Source organism: Cicer arietinum, chromosome 1 (assembly GCF_000331145.2).
Source record: "Cicer arietinum cultivar CDC Frontier isolate Library 1 chromosome 1, Cicar.CDCFrontier_v2.0, whole genome shotgun sequence".
Lineage (NCBI taxonomy): Eukaryota > Viridiplantae > Streptophyta > Magnoliopsida > Fabales > Fabaceae > Cicer > Cicer arietinum.
The window spans coordinates 52,041,919-52,063,682 of NC_021160.2; the positions used below are offsets into that span (position 1 = coordinate 52,041,919).

Sequence of the window (21,764 nt, forward strand, 5' to 3'; positions counted from 1 at the left end):
TATCTATCATTTTTTATTGTTTATGGTATCTACTGTTTTTTGATTTTATTTATTTTTTTTTTTATTATTATTATTATTATTATTATTATTATTATTATTATTATTATTATTATTATTATGATTATTATTATGATTATTATTATTATTATTATTATTATTATTATTATTAAATAGACTATCATTTTAATTCTGTAAAGCATAGAAGATTGTCACTTTTGAACCGTGATTTAGTCAAAAAATAATTAATAAAAAGAAAAACAGAATCAGTTAACCCACCAATCTGTGGTCGTTGGTGTTTTTTTCTAAAGACTTTATATAGACTTATAACATTCCCACCTAAACGATCGACATGCTTAGTTGTATTAATAAAATAAAATAAAATAGAAACTAACAAAAAATATCTAATTAGTGAAGAAATTAAAAGTATCAATATAATTAATTAAAAGTATCTCATTTCTCCATCCATTATTGTGTTTGAAATTTAATAAAAAAGGTGTTAAAATTATTTTGTAAAAAAAAATTTGTTAGTTTTTTTTGTCCTAATTCATTTGTCTTTAGTCGGTCAAACTTAATTTTAGTAACAAATTATTAGTTTTTTTTAGTCGGTCAAACTTAATTTTAGTAACAAATTATTAGTTTTGTTTAGTCGGTCAAACTTAATTTTAGTAACAAATTATTAATTTTAGTCGGTCAAACTTAATTGATTTTACATTCAAATTATTTTGTTTAAAAGGGATAAAATATAATTTTATGATGAGTTTAAACTTTTTTAATAGTTTTTCCATTAAAATAATTTCTAAAATAAAGTTATCCTAGCATTAATAATTTTAATTTTCAACCGATAATTTACCAAGTAAATATAAATTAAATCAGGTTAGCCAAATAACAAACTTGATTTCTCTTTAGTCAAGATGGGAAAGCAATTTCCCCTGCTTTCCTTTCTTTGCTTTCTTACATTTATTAATAATAATAAGCAAAAGAGGGAAAGTCTTCTATTTCCTTTTGTTATTTTCTTTACTACAATATTTCCTTCCTTTCACTAGTGAGCACTATTGCAATAACCACTTTCCTAACTTATATCCTTTTCAGCATTGTTTTCACTGTTTAAAAGACTAAATACACCCCATGATGAGCTATGCCCAAATATTATATTATTTGTATTTTAATTAATGTGATAAAAGGTATTTTCTTTAGAGAGAAAAAATGTTTTATGTGCAAAGGAACAAGAGAGTTTACAATTTTTTTTCCTCATATAATTTATACAAGAAGAAATCAAATTGCATCATAAAGTTACACTAAAGTTTACATTTATTTTTAATCATTGATTTTGATTTAATAGAAAGAATGTGAATTCACTTTAGTAATCATGTGATATATTTTCAAACAAAATCTTTTGCCTTTATAGTTTTTCTCCCTCCAAATGCAACTTTCACAATGACGTTCAATTTTATTTATTCTACTCTCCCTTATTATCTGCTCTATTTGTAAAATTTTCTCGATTAAAAATATATTTTTAGCTCACACATCCTTCATGTCGAAAGACTCTTTTTATTCACAATGAGAAGACTTTGCAAGGAGAGCAACTAATCAGAAAGAGGAAAGTGAACATATTTGAGTGTCATGAAGCTTGTGTTTGAAGGGAGAAAGATTATGGTGGCAATTTTTTATTTTAAATGTGTGTTACGTGATTATTCAAGTGAATTAGTCAATACCCTTCAATTAGATCAAAGTCAATCAATGATTTAAAATGAGGGTAACTTTTAGTGTAATTTAATCCTTGATATATATATATATATGAAGAGTTTTAATATGAGACATTGAGATTACTAAATCTAGACCATACATAGATGATTGTGATTAAAAGTTATTTAAACGACACATGATTACTTAAAAATGCCACATTAATTTTTTGCTCAAATCTTAGTCATGTATGATTTAATTGACGGTTTAGATTAATTCCTTTTACTTTTTCATTATAAAAGTCTCATTTAATATGTTACTTGTCGTTGTTTACATATATATATGTATATATATATATATAAAGACTCATTCAATAGTATCGAGTTAGATAAATATTTTTCAAAATCATTTGTTTGATTGAAAGCTAATATTATATCTATACATTTTGACCTTAATCTATAATTGTCTCATATGTTATCAAAATTCGTTAAGATCAACTTCAACAGTGTAATTATATACAACGTTAATTTTGATGTATTATGAAGACATAATAAACGATTATAAATTAATGTCAATATTTATAGATATGATTTTTATGATATTAGCTTTCAATCAATGATTTATTTTGAAAAATATTCACCCGACACAATGTTATTGAATGAGTGTAACTTCTACTATAACTCTCGGTGTAATTTGATTCAAATTACACCGAGAGTTATAGTAGAAGTTACACTCATTCAATAACATTGTGTCGGATGAATATTTTTCAAAATCAATATATATATATATAGGGGGAGATAGAGAGATAGAGAGAGAAATATGGAGAGAGAGCATATCAAATGAGAATTTTTTTATCGAGGGATGATTAAATCTACTATATAACCAAGTGATCATAGAGTTATTTAAGTGACATATGATTAGTTAAAAAAGTCACATGATTTTCTACTAAAAAAACTTTTTTTAAATTCACGTGCACCTCCCTTTCTTCTTCCTCATAGCCACATCTCATATTCTTCTTCCACACATATATGTATATGCAATGAAGTCTTATATTTTGTTGGTATAGACAATGAACCCTTTATTACCCATGAAGCAAAGTCATTCACGAACAATATTCTTCTTCCTTAACTAAATGCAAACAATAAATATTACAAAGTCAAACATGAAGTTCAAAACATTTTTCTTCCTCATCCATGGGCATATTTGATTCACCAAAGATATTAGTAATTACATAATCAATATTTAGATACAAAATCAAACATGAAGTTCAAAACACTCTTCTTCCTCGTCAGGGGCATATTTGTAAGTAATTAGATAATATTTCATGTTAATAAAATGTACTAACTAAATATTAAAATATTTTTCATAAACACGTGTTCACAGATGAAGTTCAAAAGAAAAATTGATTCATTAAAGATAATTTCGTTTCAACATTTTGCCGTGAACTAAAGCACCGAAAAAACCATCATTTGCAACTATTGCAAAAAAGGTACTTCTGACAAAATATGTATTATTGATCTCATAGTAAAATAAAAAAGATTTTTTGTGTTTCTGAATACAATTTGTTAATATAAGTTGAAAAATATATGAATTGTTAGTGAGATTTATTTTATGAGTTGTCTGTGGAAGAAGAAGATATGAAACTGCGTAGAAGAAGCAGAGATGTGCGTGAATTGAAAAAGAGAGCGCATGAGTTTTTTAGTAGACATTTTAATATCAATCATTAGTTTTAATTCATAGATTAAAAATTAATACTCTCATCTCTCACATTAAAAAAATTATCTCTCATATATATATATATACATATATATCTTGTATCACACGAATAATTATTGTTATTTTTCTTTCTACGCCTTCTTATCTTGTGGTGGGTACATCAAACTTCATCAAAGTCTTTTGGACAAAATATATAATATATGAATTTGTGGAAAGGGGGCAAAATAAAATCAAAGAAGCTGACTTTATGTTATTTGGTTATCTTAGTTGTGTTAGTTGAATTTAGTGTTGATCTGGATAAGGATCTTTCTCTACTATTTCTCAAAAATAGATGTGTCATTCCTAAAATTAGTAATATTAATTAAACATTTATATCAAAACTATAACAGTATAGATGTCCAATTATTTTAAGAAATCTATAAGATCTATGCTCTAATTATCTTTGTCAAATGTGTGTTTGTACCAAGTTCTGTAAATATTTAGAAACACAACGTTAAGTTTTATGGGATTGAGCTTTGCCCGGTTTAATAAGTTACCCCTTTGACAAAAAAATGTTAAAGAGGTATTTGTTTTATTTTTTTTTTCTTTCAAAATTCAAGAGGTATTCTAATTTGTTTATAAATTATTACTAAATAATATAAGCCATATTAGCAGAATTGCTAATAAGAAAAATGTATATCAACTTACCAATATTAATAAGTGCATTTAACACTACTCATATTTTTTGAGACATTTTATTTTCATTAGGACATAATCTACATGTTTAAATAACTGATAAACTTGAACACAACTGAGATGAGTCACTGTTTATTGTTTCAATTTTTTAGGACCACGACTTTTGATTATATATATTCAGTTATATAAAATTAAAAAAAGTTATATAATTCAAACTATATACTAATGAGAAATTAACAATTAACCAACTTAATAAAAAAAATTGAGGTTTATAATATATATGAAAAGTTTTTTTATTCTTTTCGTATTAAAAATTTAGGTTATTGTACGATAAAATCATGAAAACATGTTGTAAATATTTTTAAAACACTATAATTCTTATAACTTTGATGGTAATTCACTAAATTTTATTCGATGAGTTAAAAGTAATCAGAGATGTTTTAAGTTTTAAGAGTTTAATGAAATCTAATTATTATGCTATTGAGTTATATGAAGACTTTAAATTATTTTTATTTTTAACACGTGCAAGGATCTTATATTATAAATTTATTATTCATGTTACTTTTACATACATTAAAATAATTTTTTTTTAAATTAAAATTATCAAAATCCTATTTGCTATTTATTATATCACAAAATATATAAAATAGATTTATTTTAATACCTATAAAAATATCTTTTAAAATATATTATTTTTATGATCAAATTGCAAGAGTATCATTTATTTCTAAGGATTAGACAATATAATATAGTGACAACACTTATTTGCATATATACATGATCCCTCCGTCTTATAATGAATTATTTATTCGATCATTTCAAATTAATTAAGAAGAATGTAAAAAGAAAAAAATAAAAAGTAATATTTTATTATATTATTTCTATTAATTATTGATATACTCACTATTATCATTAATAAAAAAGATAATAATCTATAAGTGATATATAATATTAATTAAATTGTATAATTAAAAATGTTAGCATATACCTTGTTAGCACGACCCATAGAAAATTATAGTCTCATTTAAAATCTATTTCATTTTGATAAAAACTATCATTAAACTTAAAAAGATTAGTATTTCTTATAAAAAAGAAAGAAAAAAAACAGATTAATTCCTTGATAAAAATTGAATAACGCTAATACAAAAATGAATAAACTATCATTTTAAATTTTGGAATTGTAAGTGTTTCACAAATTGAGATTTTAAATTTGTGAAATATTAAATTGTTCTCTCAATTTGCCTAATACTAATAAAAGTATTTCTTGAATTTTCTAATTTGTAGATAAAAACTTTATAAAAGAAAACAATTACTATAGTACTCTTAAAAATAAGAGTATATCAATACTCTTAACTTTTTAACCAATAAATTTACTAGTTTTTTTTTCCACGCAAGTATCTATATATTATATATTAAGTTGATCAAATTATTTATACACATACATTTATTTTTTCAATTTAATATCTATAAATTTAATAATTTTTGTTCCAATTATTTTTTAATTAAAATTAAAATTATTATCAATCCAAACGTTTATAGTCTATTTCATTCCTCTTGCGAAAACGCTCTCCCACCAAATAAAATTGCTCTGTTTCGCCGTTCTTCTACCACTACAAGAAGATTTCTCTTATGTCTTATTCTCAATTTTCTCGTTGTCGTCTTGGTGTTGTCGACCATACAGCGTCATCGTCGCGCCGTCGTTTTTCATATTCGTATTTAATTTTTAATAAACTAACGACGAAGATGATGATGTATAATAGGTGAGAGAGACAATGAAAAACAACGAAGGGAGACAATGAATAAGAGATAATAGATGGAGAGAAAAAACTTAATTTTTTATTTATATAATTTAATAAATAAATATTAATTATTTTAAAATATAATAAAAATATCAAACTTCAAAATTTGATGATGTTAAATTAAAATATAGTAACAAACTTATAGTATATCATAAAACTATAAATGATTTAATTTAATATTTATTAAAATATATTAATTAATATATTGTTAATCATATCTTATAAGTCTCCATAAAATAATCGATAAAAATATTATTTGAAACAAATTAATATTGAATGAAAGGTGGGTGAAAAGGTGGGTGAAAATACATCGTAAAAGGTGGGTGAAAACACAGTATGAGTTGGCGTGCTGTTTCTTCTCTTTGAGGGCGGCGACAAGTAATATTTGAATTTTTGGCTGTATTGAAAAGGTTTTGTTTTTATTTGAATTTTTTGGCTCTATATTTGTCTTTTTCTTCACTATAATAATTAAATACAATTTAGATGATAATTTCAAAGATATAATATATTAGATTAGACATTTGATATATCAATGAACCTGAGTTTTGTCCCTAAAATAATAATTGAAAGGACTTTTTATATGTTGAAATATATATTCGAATTCAAAATATTTTTCTCCTCTGTATTTAGTGTGTAAATTTCTTTCACAAACTCTTTAGGAAAAAAACACCTAACATAATGTTTTAGTTGAATTTGTTTGTACTATATTTTTTTGTTTTCTTAACTATAATAATAAAATACAATTTAGATGGTAGCTGCAAGAACATTTAATATATTGGAATATATGTTCCAACTTATGATACTTTTATTTTTATATTTAGTAGGTTTAAATTTTGTTGCTAAAACAATAGTTTAAGACTTTAAGTGACATTTGATATGTTGGAACATATATTCGAATTCGAAATACTCATCTTTTTTGTATTTTAATGTGTGAATCTTTTCTACAATCGTTAGAGAAAAAGACAAAAATACATTTTGGTTATTTAAATATTTAAATTTAGCTCAATTTTTGCTTAGATTATTTAAGTTTAATTTTTGCTAAGTTATATTCGTTTGCACTCTACTCTACTTTTAAGTTATATTAATTACGCATACAATCCTTTAAGTTTGAAAAATTTCTTAAATAACTTTTATAAAATGTTAAGTTCTAATTGAAAAATCACAATAAATTGTTTGTCAAAGTTATTTTACATGTCAAGAAAGTAAAAAACATCAATTAGATAAATATACATTTATTACCTTGTTTTAATGATATACATATATTTAATGATAAATATACTTTTAATTAATTATATTGATACTTTTAATTTCTTCACTAATTAGATATTTTTTGTTAGTTTCTATTTTATTTTATTTTATTAATACAACTAAGCATGTCGATCGTTTAGGTGGGAACGTTATAAGTCTATATAAAGTCTTTAGAAAAAAACACCAATGACCACAGATTGGTGGGTTAACTGATTCTGTTTTTCTTTTTTCCATTATCAAAAGAAACCATATTTTCACAGAACTCTTATATATGCATCGAGCACAATAGACAATAAATTCATTTGATCACAAGACATGTCCTTATTCAGTGCATTTTTATTTGTAGCCCTCTTCAACCTCTTCACTACACTACCATTTGCATTTGCAGAGGTTGTTGTTTCACCCATTGTTGATGTTTCAACACTCAATCGAACAAGTTTTCCAACAGGTTTCATTTTTGGGACAGCATCCGCAGCATACCAAGTAAATATATTTCATAATATTTTTCTCTTTTAATACATCGTAATTATAATTTTTTATCCAATAACGCCTCTATGGTACGGTTATGTTTTTGATTTTTTTTCCTACTCTCGGAACTACATCTTAGGATATTTCATATTAATTAACCTTGGATCAAAATGTAGTTTTATTTTATGAATTTTGATTAAATATATATGTTTAAATTTTCATTAAATATTCAAAATTCCACCAAGTTTGGGTTAAACTAAGTTCATTAAACAAATTAATTGATGCCATGGTACAGTATGAAGGTGCTGCAAAAGAAGGTGGGAGAGGTGCAAGTATGTGGGACAACTTCACTCATCAGTATCCAGGTATCTCATTTCTCCATCCATTATTGTGTTTGAAATTTAATAAAAAAGGTGTTAAAATTATTTTGTAAAAAAAAATTTGTTAGTTTTTTTTGTCCTCATTCATTTGTCTTTAGTCGGTCAAACTTAATTTTAGTAACAAATTATTAGTTTCGTTTAGTCGGTCAAACTTAATTTTAGTAATAAATTATTAATTTTAGTCGGTCAAACTTAATTGATTTTACATTCAAATTATTTTGTTTAAAAGGGATAAAATATAATTTTATGATGAGTTTAAATTTTTTTAATAGTTTTTTCATTAAAATTATTTCTAAAATAAAGTTATCCTAGCATTAATAATTTTAATTTTCAACCGATAATTTACCAAGTAAATATAAATTAAATCAGGTTAGCCAAATAACAAACTTGATTTCTCTTTAGTCAAGATGGGAAAGCAATTTCCCCTGCTTTCCTTTCTTTGCTTTCTTATATTTATTAATAATAATAAGCAAAAGAGGGAAAGTCTTCTATTTCCTTTTGTTATTTTCTTTACTACAATATTATACAACAAGATTGGTTTCTGGTGAACATTTATTTGTTTATAAACTTTACTGAAATATCAAACACAAAATCAAGAGAGCATAAGAGTTGGGTAACACAATTCAGATAAATTAGTTCAATGGTTAATAGATACAACAATATTTGTAAAGCAATTTCCCTGCTTTACTTTCTTTTGTATTAAAATTCTTACTCATAGAGTTAATGATATTTTAATACAACAATTAAATCATAAAATTGACCACAAAATAATAACTACAAAATTTAAATATATAATTAATTACGTGTAAATTTATTGAATATATAATTAAATATTTTTAAATATTCAATTACATGTAAATTTATAAATTTAAAAAATCGTAATTAACATAATTTAAATTTATGATTATATTATATTTAATGAATATTTAATATTGTTATATCTATCAAACAACTCTTAGCCGTGGATTTTGTGTGTTTGATATTTGATTACAATTTATAAACAAATAAATGCTTACTACAAATTGTATAACATTGTTAATAAAGAAACACTATTTTATTCTTCTAAACAATGATGCGGCATGAGTTTGTCTCTGTCTGAGATAACATTTTAATTTGACTATGGTACAAAGTTGCCAATCAAAATCTATTGAATTGGAAGCAGGATCCAGCCAGCATTGCTGTAGAAAATCGTCCAATTAGACGGTCCAAAATTTAAAATAATTTTATATTTTTGTTTATATAAAATTTAAGTTGAAATTTGGACGTACAATAATGATTGACGATCATGAGATGCTGAGTGCACTTATATATCACTCTACCTAATTCAAATTATAAGAAGTTGTAAAATAATTTTTTTGATAATTTTTTTTACAAGTTCTAACAAATGTTTTTATGATATTGTTAAAAAGTTAAATATTTAGAAGTCAATTAAAAATTTATTCAAACTTGAGTTTTCAAAAAAAAATTAAGTTTAAAAAGTAGATATTTAGATTCAAAACTATTGCTACATTGATATATAGTTGGTGGTTCTACAAATATAATAATCCAAATTTATAACAAATGCAGATAAGATAAAAGATAGAAGCAGCGGAGATGTTGCAGTTGACCAATATCACCACTATAAGGTATTGATCAAAATTATGAAATTATGACCACTTAAAATGATATGAACGATGGCTATGGATCTATCATTAAATTACTAATTTTGTTTACGATAAGAGTATGATTAAGTTACTGTAGTGTTTGACTTTTCAAAAAAGTTTATAGTGATTGAAAAATGTGAATAGTTTATGATTCTAAATTTATTTATTTTTAATATTTTTTATTATTGATAATATGTAAGAAATTAATTTGATGGTGATAATTAAGTTTAGTTATTTTTTTACTGATTTTTAAAATATTTATATATATATATATGATTCACATATTTTTGACTTTTTTAATTATTAAATTTGATATCAAAATATAGATGAAGAATATATTTTAATTTTTTTAATTATTAGATTTGATTTTAAAATATAGATGAATATTGTTTCAACTTATAATCAATTTGATTATATTACTTTCATTTTAATATTTAAACAAAGGATCAATATTGCACATACTAAATCTCATTAATCATTCATGATTTTTTATAAATTATTTTTTTGACTATATCACGGTTCAAAGTGACAACTTCTATGCTTTACAGAATTAAAATGATAATCTATTTAATAATAATAATAATAATAATAATAATAATAATAATAATAATAAAAAAAAAAATAGATAACACAAAAAATCAGTAGATCCCGTATACAATAAAAAATGATAGATAATATACACTTATACATCGCAGGAAGATATCGGAATCATGACAAATATGAATTTGGACGCTTACAGATTTTCAATCTCGTGGTCTAGAATCCTCCCAAGTGAGTTAAACATTGAGGATTAACTCCTCTTATTAGTTACTTTTACTTAATTATATTGATACTAAATAATGTTTTACTTTACTTATCTTTTCAATATTCATAAATATCAATAGAAGGAAAACTCGATGGCGGTATAAACCAAGAAGGAATCAAATATTACAACAACCTCATCAATGAGCTTTTGGCTAATGGTTAGTCCAAGCTTTGCTTATATACTTGAAATTCTTTTTTTATTTATTTATTAAACTTCACATTTGAACTTTTCAAGCAACAACTACCGATAGTTAAACAAAACTAATTGAATTGCAATATGATAGGTTTACAGCCATTCGTAACTCTATTTCATTGGGATATTCCTCAAGCTTTAGAGGATGAATACGGTGGCTTCTTAAGCCCTCACGTTGTGTAAGTGATGCAAAATTCAATTTCCGTTCAATTAGTTGCTTTAGAGTAATTTAACGCAGTGTTATATATATATTTTTTGTTTAATGGTTTGTATTAGTGGTGTTAATTTAGTTGGAGATCTTAATTAGATTATTTTTGTATTATAAAAAATTGAGTATTAATCTATCAATAAAACTAAATAATATTAAAATTGATGATTAATTTTCAGAAATGATTTTCGAGATTATGCGGAACTTTGTTTCAAAGAGTTTGGAGATAGGGTGAAACATTGGATTACTTTGAACGAGCCTGTGACTTATAGTAATGTTGGCTATGCAGTCGGAGTTTTTGCACCTGGTCGATGTTCTAAATGGTTGAATTCAAATTGCACTGGTGGTGATTCAGGGACAGAGCCCTACTTGGTTTCACATCACCAACTTCTTGCTCATGCAAAAGTCGTAGAAGTGTATAAGAAGAAATATCAAGTTTGTTATAACCCGAATAAGAATATTTTAAAACTTTAAAGTTTATATATATTATTTTTTTGTTGGTTTTCAAGATTTATGTGTGAAACTCACACTAAGTGTAAAGAAAAATGGTAGTGATAACTTCGAAACATATTAAATATCTATGCAATTTTTACTACCTAACAATTAAAACATTAATAATCTATGCAGGAATCTCAAAAGGGTATAATAGGTATAACCTTGGTGACTAGCTGGTTCATTCCATTTTCAAATAGCAAATTAGATCAAATGGCAGCTGAACGAGCAATTGACTTCATGTTTGGATGGTAAGTGCATAGCTCTATTAGAATACTAACTGTTCTCCATCAAAGCTAGCTTGAATTAGTCATTAATTTATGTATAAATTTTTTTATTGTGGTTAGAAATAAAATAACAATTATACTACTTGAACATATAAAATGAAAATTCACAAATTGATTATTTTTTCATTGGTAAAAATAATTACAGGTTTATGGATCCACTGACAACAGGGAATTATCCAAAAAGCATGCATTCCTTGGTTGGAAAACGATTGCCAAAGTTTTCTAAAAAACAAAAAAGGCTACTCAAAGGCTCATTTGATTTCCTTGGACTAAACTATTACACCTCTAATTATGCTTCTAATGTACCTCATCTTAGCAATGCTAATCCTAGTTACACCACTGATTCTCATGCCAATCTTACAAGTAAGCATACATTTATTTATTGATCATTCTCTAAAAATTAATCAACATTTTGAATTTGATAATTGAATGTATTTTGTTTTTTTGTGATGGAAAGCTGAGCGCAATGGGGATCCCATAGGTCCAAGGGTACGTATGTAATTTGATAGTTTTTTTAATAGATATATGTTGGTTGTTAGTAGTCGGATTTTGAATTTTTTTTAATCTCTTCCTCAAATATTTTCAGAAGTCCTAACTCAACCCTTTCAACTATGTTTCTGGAATTGAGAATTGAAAATTTAGAATATCAGTTGAACTTTTACATATTATTATTACATATATCTTTTAGTGTATATATAACTTATGTTTGTAATTATCTTAATTTATAGGCAGCTTCAAATTGGCTATTTGTATATCCGAGAGGAATTCATGAATTGTTACTCTATATAAAAAAAAAGTACAACAATCCTTTGATTTACATCACCGAAAATGGTAAATACACCACACTTCATATTCATCGTATCTAAATGTTATTATATTGAGTAAATGGGAGATAGAATGCATAACAAATCTTGCTAAAAGGTTGTGTTTATGTGTGATCTTTTCTTTTAACATTTTTACCTATAAGAAATATATGATGACAATTTGTTTTTTGTTGAAAATTTAATTTTTAGGTGTCGATGAATTCAACGATCCAACACTATCATTAGAAGAAGCTCTTTTAGACACTTTTAGAATTGACTATTATTATCGTCATCTTTTTTATATTCGATCTGCAATCAGGTAACTGAATATTTTCTTTTTATATATTTAAATATAATTGATTTCTCACACATAATTTATTGTTTTATCAATTTTATTAGGAACGGCGTAAATATAAAAGGATATTTTGCATGGTCATTGTTGGACAATTTTGAATGGGCATCAGGCTATACAGTGCGTTTTGGAATCAATTTTGTAGATCACAAAAATGGTCTCAAAAGATATCCAAAGTTGTCTGCAAAATGGTTCAAGAGTTTTCTCAAAAGAGATTAGACTTTATATATATGCTTGATATGTTTCCAATAAATAGTTTAATAAAACGTATCAAGCAAATGTAACTTAATGGATTTGTGGTGGTTCATTCTTAAACAACTATGTTACTTTAGTAACACATACAATTTCAGTTTCACTTGCATGTAGAGATTGAAATGAAAATTAAATGTTCTCAATAATGAATCAATTGAGTAGTTCTTGTAAGTTTAAAAATAATTGTAAACACCTATTGAAATCTTATTAATATGACTATATCTCGACTATCACTTTTGTGTTATAGATATTATATTTGATTTAGGTGACAAATTTATGACTGAATTATATAACAAACTTAACAAACGAAGTGAAGTTGAATTGATTGTTACTCCCGTGAGTATTATGTCAAAAAATTTGAACTTGGGTAAAAAAATAATAAAATAAGAGATAGAGTAACACATCAATAAAAATGACTCAACAATTCATTGAATATAATTGCTACTTTTGTCATATTGAATATGATAGCTACTTTGTCAATATTACGGTGAATTAATAAACTATTAAATATATCGTAATACTAAACACATAGTAAATTATTCGTGGAACTTGAGACTTGTAGCTCTTGAGATAATCATGTAATTGGGTGGAATTATCCCCAATGTTTGAGAAATAACATGTGGGATTGTGGGCTCATTAATTAATTAAATGGCCTATGAACATCAAAATACACTAATTCAAATGGTTGATTAGAATAGTTATTGCGAGCAAAGACAATTTATAAAATTTTGCAAGAGGAAAGATTGGACATTGATATATATTGTTAAAATTAGAAGGTAATTCATCAGAAATAAATTATAAACAAATCCATCAAGCTAGCAAAACAGCCTCATATTATTGTAAGTGTTACAAATTACAATAATAGAATGAAATTAGGTTGCAGCTTCTATCTCTTTCATCTTATCATGCCCCATCTTTATTTTCCTTCCCTACTCCATCAGATTAATTCGTTAGTTAATCAATATAGCACGAATATAACACTATACATATATATTGTTGTGGATATCCACGGATATCCGTATCTGCTGGTAAATTAATAGAATTAATATGTTTTAATATTTTTTGTTTATGTTTTAATATATTAATACTTTTGATGATGTATTTTTATGATATATTTTATTTATGTGTTGATGCTTTTATGTGTTAATATTTTTTTTTATGTTGACAAAAGAGATATTCTACATAATTACAACAAAAATAATGATTTTGTATATAAATAATTTTTTATTTAAAAGATGACATTCATTAATATTTACAGATAATTAAATATATATATATATATATATATATATATATATATATTCATGCGAATACAGATATGATATATATATATATCAAATTTATCCAATAGATAAACTAATAAGTAATATGTGCTAGCAAGATTTTTTGCTTACAAAATTAAAATCTAATTTAATGTGTTTAATAAAGTAGTAATAAAATTATTGCTTGAATTATGACCATTTTAAATATATCTTATCCTAAAAATTATATTTTAAGTATTTTTCTTTTTATTACAATTTTTTTAACAAAGAAATTTTAAAAAATTATTAAAATGGATAAGTTATTTTGAAATGCTTCTCATAAATATTATTTTTGAAAGATATATATTTTTTTTAAAGAAATGTGATTGTTATTATGTTAAAATCTTAAATAATAAATAAGTTTAATAGTTATACATTTTCCATGTATATTTTACATTGACAACTAATTCAAATCGTTGATATAATAACTTTTTAATGATAAAGCTTATAATTATTCATTGACATGATAAAATCAAGTGTTATTCACTAACAATGTTCTATCATTTTTTCTCATAATAAATATATAAGATATTGAATGTCAAAATAAATCAATATATATCCAAAATAGCTTATATTTTTGAGTAAGTTTAAAAATTATATATATATATATATATATATAAATATATATATACTTAAATCTATACAAAACGCTGGTACTATAGAGGGATACTCTTTCATTGGTAATTTCTGACAGTTTAATCCTGGTGTACGAAAACTGAGCAAGTACGTATTGGCGGGAAACAGCTACAAAATTTACATATCACATCGGCACTTTCTTTTGGAAAGCAGAAAACATAACCCAGTCAGACGCGCACAAAACGATCGTGAATTTTAGCCGTTAAAATATCACGTCTCCATCGTTCGTAAAAGATCAGCCGTTGATATTTTTAATCTAATGACCACAGCAGCGTGATCTACAATGCGGACGACAGCACTGGAACGCAGACAAAAAACAAAGCAGTTTCTGTTTTTCAAAGCCCTAGTGAAGGAGCTGGTATGCTGAATCGAGAATTCTAAATCTGAACTCAAGCTTCATTCATTCAAAATCGAAATTCACAGTTATTCAATATTTTCGTTTGAATTCAATCTCCATGGACAGTGAAAGTCCAATTGAATCAAAGAAATCCAAGTCAAAGACACCTCGAAAACCAAAAGAAACCGTTCTCAAGCAAAGTCTCTCTCTCTCTCTCTCTCTCTCTCTAGGTTGCAATCTCACGTTTCATTATCTCTATTATTCAACTGATTTTCTTTTTGTTTTTCAAAAAATTGTAGAATCTCCGGCTGAGTTTTTCGCAGAGAACAAGAACATTGCAGGATTTGATAATGTAAGCTTAATTTCGCAATCATGTGTTTGATTTGGTAGTATAACTTCAATTTTGCGATATTTAATTTTCCGTGGATTTAAATTCAGCCTGGAAAATCTCTTTATACTACTGTTAGAGAATTAGTAGAGAATGCACTTGATTCGGCAGAATCGATATCAGAGCTTCCCGTGGTTGAAATCACTATGTAAGTTTGCAACTACAAGTGTGGTTGTTGACAACTTGATATAATTCAAGTGAATTTTTTAGTGCATTGATTGAATTAATTAATGATTTTTTCTTCCTGTTAATCTGGTTTTTGCAGCGAGGAGATAATTAAAAGCAAATTCAATTCTATGATTGGTCTTGTTGACCGTGAACGTGTTGATGGAGCACTGTATGATGATTTTGAAACCGTAAAGGCCCGCGAGGTGTGTTCAGTTTTACTTTGCAGCATTGGTTGTTGTACTACTGAGATATACTAGTTAGTATGGAGCAAATTGTATAAATTGTTAATTTGGCTACGGTAACCAATTTGAGTATATTTTTGGAGTTGCGTTGGACTTCAATTTCTCGTGTCCCAAACCAATGTGTACCGCCGTTCCATCAAAACTAAAAAGGCTAGCTTCACCGCAAAAACAAACATGCTGTGAAACAAAAAACAAACAGGTGGATTATGAAATGGCATTGGAATATGCCACACAGAGTGGAGTTAGCGAGGAACCCAGGGAAACAATATTCATACAATCATTGGAAGCTGAAAATAAGATGATTGACTTACATGCTCCATTTTTTGTTTTCAGGGTCTTTCAGTAGATTTAGAAAATTTGATTTGATAATGAAAATAAATGAAAGTGAAATTGATTATTTAAATTAGATATCACATTACAGAGGACATTTATTGTATCGATTCTTTTTATTTGTAGGAAATGCCAATAAGATTTATAATATATTGGAGTGGATTCTGAAAGTGTTTACGCTTACATTCTGAAAGTGTGTGCTTACCTGAGAAGTAGGTCTAGACATTCATATCCTGTTAAATATATATCATACATGAGGTTGATAGCCAATTAGGAATTGCTGATTCACACAAGCTGTGCTGGAATTGCGAGTGCTTGATGATGTCATAATTGTCACGAATTAGAGTTTGATGCCCTTTTTGCTTTGATATTTCTCGGTATAAATAATTTTTACAACATTTATATCTAATAATTACAAATTAAGAGGGTTAAATCAAATCCTGATTTGTCTAACTAATTTTAGGAAAGCTAATAAATATAATTATAAATTATTATTTATTTCCTGATTCACATCCCCTCAAATTGATGCGGCTGGTCAAGAAGCATCAATTTGCTAACAACCGTTATGGATTGGCGCTCTAAGAGCTAAAGCTAATGGCACACAATACTCCATGGAAGGTCGCCCTTATAGGTAGCGGCGACAACGACGATGGTTTGGCAAAAAAATCAGACGTAGTCAACAACCCTGACAATTTAGACAGCGCCATAAGCGGCAGTGGCAGCGGCCTAAGCAGAATTGTTCTTCCAACTTTTTTGGCCATGAGGGAACTTCTAATGCCCTCAAGGTTGAAATCCAGAAACTAAATGGAAAAAATTATGTCGAATGGTCCCAAACCGCAAGATTGATTTTAGACAGTAAGGGAATATATGATTTCCTAACAGGAGATGAGCAAATGCCTGCCACAACTGATCCAAAGTACAAGTTTTGGAAATCTGAGAACTCTTTTATTATTGCTTGGTTGCTTAGTAATATGAAATCAACAATCAAAAAACGTTTTATGTTTTTGCCTACTGCCAAGGAAGTTCGGGAGGCTGTCAAAGAAACATATTCTGATATTCAGAATTCTTCTCAAATTTTCGATCTCAAATCACGATTGTGGCATACCAAACAAGGAGATAGAGATGTCACTACCTATTACAATGAGTTGATGATACTATGGCAAGAATTGGACCTCTGCTATGATGATCATTGGAAGTGTTGTGAGGACAGTGTTCTGTTTCTTAAGAGACAGGAGAACGACCGTGTATTCATGTTCTTGGTTGGGCTTAATAAGCGGCTTGATGAAGTCCGAGGCAGAATATTGGGAAAGATCCCATTGTCATCACTTCGGGAAGCATTCTCAGAAGTTAGAAGAGAAGAGGCGAGACAAGGTGTTATGATGGGTAAGTCACCTTCTGTTGGTGAGGTTGAAAGCTCTACCCTAATCACTAAAAATGAAGACGAGAAGAGCGCTGACAAGAAACCATGGTGCGAACATTGCAAACGTCCATGGCACACACGTGATACATGTTGGAAGCTCCATGGAAAACCTCTAAATTGGAAGAAAAAAGAAAGAAACGAAGGTCATGCGCTCCAAGCTGGTACATCTGATCAAGAGAAGCAGTCTCCTTCAAGCTCATCTCCTTTCACCAAGGAACAGTTAGATCAATTGTACAAACTTCTTGAGTCTCAAACTTCTTCTTGCTCTATAGCTCAGAGAGGTAATTTTCCAAATACTGCTCTACTTAGTGTCACTCCCAGCCATACTTGGATTATTGATTCTGGTGCTACTGATCATATGACTGGGGAGTCGAGTCTATTTTCTTCTTATAGCCCTTGTGCAGGTAACCACAAAATTAAAATTGCAGATGGCTCTCTTTCAGCCATTGCAGGGAAAGGTTCTGTTATTCTGTCACCTAAGTTAACCTTAAAAGATGTCTTACATGTTCCTAATTTATCATGTAATCTATTATCCATTACTAAATTAACAAAGGATATAAATTGTCAAGCTAACTTCTTTCATTCTCATTGCACTTTTAAGGATTTGAGCACGGGGAAGATGATTGGCAATGCTAAGGAGAGTGGAGGACTCTATTATCTTGACAATGGACTCGACTTCAAAGACCAACAAAAAACAAGTACCTGCTTTGAATCTATTTTTGTTTCTTCTAATAATGATGATATTATGTTATGGCATTTACGGTTAGGACATCCTAGTTTTCCGTATTTGAAACATTTGTTTCCTAAATTATTTTCTAAGAAGGATCCATCTTTATTTCATTGTGAAACTTGTGAATTTGCTAAACATCACCGTTCTTCTTTTTCTACACAACCATATAAACAATCAAAACCGTTTGCAGTTATTCATAGTGATGTTTGGGGTCCTAATAGAATAAACACATTTTCTAATAAAAAATGGTTTATAACTTTTATTGATGATCATACTAGAATTTGTTGGGTTTATTTATTGAAAGAAAAATCGGAAGTTGGACAGGTTGTCAAAAATTTCTTTAAAATGGTGCACACTCAATACCAAACAAATATTCAAGTCTTCAGAAGTGACAATGGTAAAGAATATTTTAATATACTTTTGTCCGATTTTTTTCTTGCAAATGGGGTTGTTCATCAAAGTTCTTGTGTTAATACACCCCAACAAAATGGAATTGCAGAGAGAAAGAATAGGCATCTCCTTGAGGTTGCTAGAGCTTTACTATTTGCAAATAAGGTTCCAAAATATTTGTGGGGTGAAGCTGTTTTAACTGCATCATATTTAATCAATCGAATGCCATCTAAAGTTTTAGATTTTCATACACCTCTTGATGTTTTTCGAAATTATTTTCCATTGACTAGTGTCTCTGCTGATTTGCCACTAAAAGTTTTTGGTTGCACTGCTTTTGTTCATGAACATAAACACCTTGACAAACTCGATCCACGAGCAATAAAATGTGTGTTTACCGGTTACTCTCCAACTCAGAAGGGGTATCGGTGTTTTGAACCAAAATCAAAAAGAATTTTTGTAACCATGGATGTTACTTTTGTTGAAAATCAACCATTTTTTAGTGACATTCATCTTCAGGGGGGAAATTTTAAGGAAGATTCATCTTTTACTTTTGAAAACATCATTACTTTAAGTGATATAGTGTTGTCACAAAATTCTGAGACTTATATTGATGCACCAAAAGAAAATGCCCAAGAATCCATATTGAAACTCAATCCACTTATGAATGAGGTTTCGACAGATTCGGGGGCGACAATTTCAAATGAAAATCACAATGATCAAATTCTTGATCTCAATAATAATAAAGGACCACCTGAAATGCCACAACATAATGACTCAGATAAAGAGACACAAAGCAGGTTTACTACAATTGACCCTACTTGGAAGGGAAATGTCTTTGAAAGAAGAAACCATAAACAGAGAAATGAAGGACCCATTCTCCGACCCTTCCAAGATTCTGAACCAATAGATAATCCAACACATCATCTTGATACAGGTAAGTCTTCTTCTATTCTTAAGAGTCATGTCGAGTATCCTGATTTAGACCTTCCTATTGCAATTAGAAAACCTATTAGATCATGCACTAAATATCCTTTGTCTAATTATGTGTCATACTCAAAATTGTCTTCTTCATTTGCTGCATTTACCTCTAAGTTGTCTACTGTAGAAATTCCAAAAAATATACAGGAGGCTCTAAAAATTCCAAAGTGGAAAGAAGCTGTTCTTGAGGAGATGAGAGCTCTTGAGAAGAATCAAACTTGGAGAGTCATGACATTACCTACAGGAAAGAATACTGTTGGCTGTAAATGGGTATTTACTGTGAAATATAATTCTGATAACACAGTTGAAAGATACAAGGCACGCTTGGTTGCTAAAGGGTTTACTCAGACATATGGCATTGATTACTCAGAGACTTTTGCTCCCGTTGCCAAATTAAACACTATTAGAGTTCTCTTGTCCTTGGCAGTGAATTTAGATTGGTCTCTTAACCAACTTGATGTAAAGAATGCTTTTCTGAATGGTGATTTGGAGGAGGAAGTATACATGGATAGCCCACCTGGCTTTGAAGATAAATTTGGTTCAAATGTGTGCAAACTTCAAAAATCCCTTTATGGTCTCAAGCAATCTCCAAGGGCTTGGTTTGAAAAATTCACTCAGTCGGTCAAAAGGCAAGGATATATGCAGGGACAATCAGACCATACTCTGTTCATGAAGTTCTCTAATGTTGGTAAAATTTCAATTTTAATTGTATATGTAGATGATATTATTCTCACAGGAGATGACATTGTTGAGATGGAAAGATTGAAGAAAAATTTGACTAAAGAATTTGAGATCAAAGATTTAGGCGCGCTTAAATATTTTCTTGGTATGGAAGTTGCTCGCTCAAAGAAGGGAATTGTTGTTTCTCAAAGAAAATACATCCTAGATCTCTTGGAAGAAACTGGGATGAGTGGGTGTAGACCAGCAGATACTCCTATGGAATTAAATGCTAAACTTTGGGAGAAAGGCAGTGTTCCTGTTGAGATTGGAAGATACCAGAGGTTAGTCGGCAAACTTATTTATCTAGCCCACACTAGACCTGACATCGCTTTCTCTGTGAGTGTTGTAAGTCAATTCATGCATTCTCCCTATGAAGAACACTTGGAGGCAGTTTATCGAATCTTAAGGTACTTGAAATCCAATCCTGGAAAGGGTTTGTGCTTCAAGAAAACTAATGACAGAGAAGTCTCTATATTTACAGATGCTGATTGGGCAGGATCAATTACTGATAGAAAATCCACCACTGGATATTGTGCCTATGTTTGGGGAAATTTAGTTACTTGGAGAAGTAAGAAACAAGGGGTTGTTGCTCGAAGCAGTGCAGAAGCTGAATTCAGAGCAATGGCTCAAGGAATCTGTGAACTTTTATGGATTCGTAAACTTTTGGACGAACTGAAAATGAAAGTTGACTCACCCTTAAAATTGTTCTGTGATAGCAAAGCAGCAATAAGTATAGCTCACAACCCTGTACAACATGATAGAACCAAGCATATTGAGATTGACCGCCATTTCATAAAAGAAAAAATTGATGCTGGAGTTATATGTCTGCCATTTGTGACTTCCAACCAGCAAACTGCTGATATCTTGACAAAAAGTTTGGCAAGACCCAATTTTGAGCGACTTATAGCCAAGTTGGGCATGACAGATATCTATGCACCAACTTGAGGGGGGGTGTTGAAGAATCGAGAGAAATTAGATTTTATTCTCTTTTATTTTATATTATTATGTTTATTTTTATTCTATCATTATTACTCAGTTTTACTATTGTAATTTCTTTTCCTATATAAACAGCTTAGGGCTGTAATAATAAAACATGAAAGTATTTTGTCTTTTACTTTCTTCAT

The 21,764-nt window shown here is 28.0% G+C and overlaps 2 protein-coding genes across 4 annotated transcripts in view; both read left to right on the forward strand.

Moving 5' to 3' along the window:
• Positions 1 to 7,297: 7,297 nt before the first annotated feature.
• On the forward strand, positions 7,298 to 13,233 carry LOC101513528 (beta-glucosidase 12-like). The gene is made up of 13 exons (XM_004486875.3): positions 7,298 to 7,601; positions 7,882 to 7,951; positions 9,533 to 9,591; positions 10,305 to 10,380; positions 10,494 to 10,571; positions 10,698 to 10,785; positions 10,994 to 11,249; positions 11,442 to 11,557; positions 11,739 to 11,956; positions 12,051 to 12,082; positions 12,322 to 12,424; positions 12,607 to 12,715; positions 12,796 to 13,233. Exons 1-13 carry the CDS (start codon positions 7,434 to 7,436, stop codon positions 12,965 to 12,967), a joined length of 1,545 nt encoding a protein of 514 aa, XP_004486932.1. The 5' UTR covers positions 7,298 to 7,433; the 3' UTR covers positions 12,968 to 13,233.
• Positions 13,234 to 15,105: 1,872 nt separating this feature from the next.
• LOC101513206 (retrovirus-related Pol polyprotein from transposon RE1) overlaps positions 15,106 to 21,764 on the forward strand; it is an 8,099-nt gene continuing 1,440 nt past the window's right edge. The window contains exons 1-4 of one of the 3 annotated variants that reach the window (XM_073366819.1): positions 15,106 to 15,474; positions 15,574 to 15,626; positions 15,713 to 15,810; positions 15,928 to 20,921. In XM_073366819.1, the coding sequence (XP_073222920.1) occupies positions 17,296 to 20,921 (3,626 nt within the window). In that variant the 5' untranslated portion in view covers positions 15,106 to 15,474; positions 15,574 to 15,626; positions 15,713 to 15,810; positions 15,928 to 17,295. Of the gene's footprint in view, positions 15,475 to 15,573; positions 15,627 to 15,712; positions 15,811 to 15,927; positions 21,750 to 21,764 lie in introns of those variants that run through there. The other 2 variants (XM_004486874.4, XM_027331575.2) reach the window with 2 other exon arrangements.

Coding starts and splice junctions, on each gene's coding strand:
- LOC101513528 (XM_004486875.3), top strand. CDS start 7,434: ATGTCCTTATTCAGTGCATTTTTATTTGTAGCCCTCTTCAACCTCTTC. Junction 10,786..10,993: donor TTCTTAAGCCCTCACGTTGT/GTAAGTGATGCA, acceptor ATTAATTTTCAG/AAATGATTTTCGAGATTATG. Junction 12,083..12,321: donor GGGATCCCATAGGTCCAAGG/GTACGTATGTAA, acceptor CTTAATTTATAG/GCAGCTTCAAATTGGCTATT.